The sequence below is a fragment of the Branchiostoma belcheri genome, unplaced genomic scaffold (assembly GCF_001625305.1).
Source record: "Branchiostoma belcheri isolate BF01 breed outbred unplaced genomic scaffold, Haploidv18h27 scaffold99, whole genome shotgun sequence".
NCBI classification, from domain to species: Eukaryota; Metazoa; Chordata; class Leptocardii; order Amphioxiformes; family Branchiostomatidae; genus Branchiostoma; species Branchiostoma belcheri.
This window is the reverse complement of record NW_017804675.1, coordinates 712,088-714,173: the sequence shown is the minus strand read 5'-3', so window position 1 is coordinate 714,173 and position 2,086 is coordinate 712,088. Positions and strand designations below refer to the sequence as shown.

At 48.2% G+C, this 2,086-nt stretch overlaps 1 protein-coding gene across 1 annotated transcript; it reads left to right on the top strand.

Annotated features, from left to right (window-relative positions):
- The first annotated feature begins 367 nt into the window (after positions 1-367).
- Positions 368-1,858, top strand: LOC109462079 (uncharacterized protein K02A2.6-like). Its single transcript, XM_019758577.1, has one exon. It carries the CDS (start codon positions 368-370, stop codon positions 1,856-1,858), a length of 1,491 nt encoding a protein of 496 aa, XP_019614136.1.
- Positions 1,859-2,086: the final 228 nt, after the last annotated feature.

Here is a 2,086-nt window from a genome sequence, read left to right as displayed (position 1 = left end):
GATTGCTACAGAGAAGAACAAGAAACCAAAGGAAATCCGAGTAGCAACACTGAAGACCGTGATTGGTAGAGATTGCTTGGACATTCTAAGAAACTTAGATATTCCAGCCGACCCAAATCAGCCAAACGTAGACCCCAGGCAAGACCCCGATAAGATTATAGAAGCCTTAGATAAGCACTTCAAGCCCTTGAAGAATACCGTGTATGAGAGATACAAATTCAATACATGTGAACAAGCCCAAGGAGAAAGTATTGAAACGTATGTGGCTCGCTTGAGGAAACTAGTGTCTACATGTGTGTATGGCGCTCTGAAGGATGAGATGCTGCGAGACCGAATCGTGCTTGGAGTTCGAGACAACAAAGTGAGAATGCGGCTGTTGAAGCAGAAGAATCTCACATTACAAGCAGCACTAGAAGAATGTAAGGCCAGTGAGACAACGAACAAGCAACTCAAGGACATGCAGAGCAATGGGGCAGAGACCGTGCATTATGCCAAGACAAGGCCAAGTCGAAGCCAAGGCCAAGCCAAGACGAAGTTTAAGCAGCCACACAGAAGGACGCAGATGCCAGAAGCCAACTGTGGTTACTGTGGAAAATACCATGCTAAAGACAAGAGTAAATGCCCAGCATTTGGAAAGAAATGCGCGAAGTGTGATAAGCCCAATCACTTCGCCAGGGTTTGCAAAGCAGGCAGCAAGAAGATACACATGATACAAGGCAACGTGGCAGAAGAGGACGAAGAAGTGTACACTGTGGGTACAGTGTCATGCAATGACAGGAAATGGTACGTCGACCTGAGGATGAGCGAGGGAAAAACACTACGCTGTCAGATCGACACCGGAGCCACTTGCAATGTGATCAGCGAAGCTGACTTCAAGAAGTATGGACAGAGGACGATGCCAAGCAGGGCAAGACTGAAGCTGTACGACGGTTCTATCCTGAAGCCAGTAGGCCAAGGAGTCCTGAAGACGATACATCAAAGCAAGGTCATTGACCTGGAGTTCCAGATTGTCAAGACACGTCAGAGTCCTCTACTATCAGCTGAAACATGCACCATGTTAGGACTGATCACCCTCAACACGGTCAACCAAGTCAGCACCACAGAACAGATAGTAGAGAAATACGCCGATGTCTTTGAAGGATTGGGATGCCTACCTGGAGAGTACCACATAGAGATTGACAAAGATGTCAAGCCAGTCCAACATCTACCCAGACGCGTCCCAGTTCCTCTGAAAGCAGAACTAAAAGCGAAGATCGAAGAATTAGAGAGGAAGAACGTGATCGCCAGAGTCACAAAACCTACAGATTGGATCTCCAGTATGGTGGTAGTCAAAAAGCCAGGGAAGATGAGGATCTGCTTAGATCCCAAGGATCTCAACATGGCACTCCACCGACCGAAGTATCAGATACCAACACTAGAAGAAGTACTGCCAAGGCTCGCCAAGGCCAAAGTGTTCTCAGTACTCGATGCCAAAGACGGATTTTGGCAAGTAAAATTAGATGAAGAAAGCAGCTATCTCACGACGTTTTGGACGCCATTCGGGAGATTCCGATGGCTGAGAATGCCCTTTGGGATTTCAACGGCTCCAGAGGAATACCAGAGAAGACAGCACGAAGTGCTAGAAGGTCTCCAAGGTGTAGATGTCATAGCAGACGACATCCTAGTGTTTGGCTGTGGCGACACAGACGAAGAAGCCAACCGAGACCATGACGTGAACCTGAGCCGACTGCTCGAGCGAGCACGAGAGAGCAATCTCAAACTGAACAAGAGGAAGATGAGACTAAAACTGAAGCAAGTACCCTACCATGGGACAGCTCCTCACAGCAAGAGGCCTGCGACCAGACCCAGAGAAGGTTAAGGCCATTGTGGAAATGCCAACGCCTGAAGATGTCAGAGCTGTACAACGACTGCTTGGTATGGTGAACTACTTGGCGAAGTTCCTACCACATCTGTCCGATGTTTGTGAACCACTGCGTCGACTGACCGACAAAGATGCCATATGGGCATGGTTACCTGTACATGACCAAGCAGTGGAAGAGATCAAGAAGCTGGTGACAGCACAGCCAGTACTACAATACTACGACGT

Coding starts and splice junctions, on each gene's coding strand:
- LOC109462079 (XM_019758577.1), top strand. CDS start 368: ATGCGGCTGTTGAAGCAGAAGAATCTCACATTACAAGCAGCACTAGAA.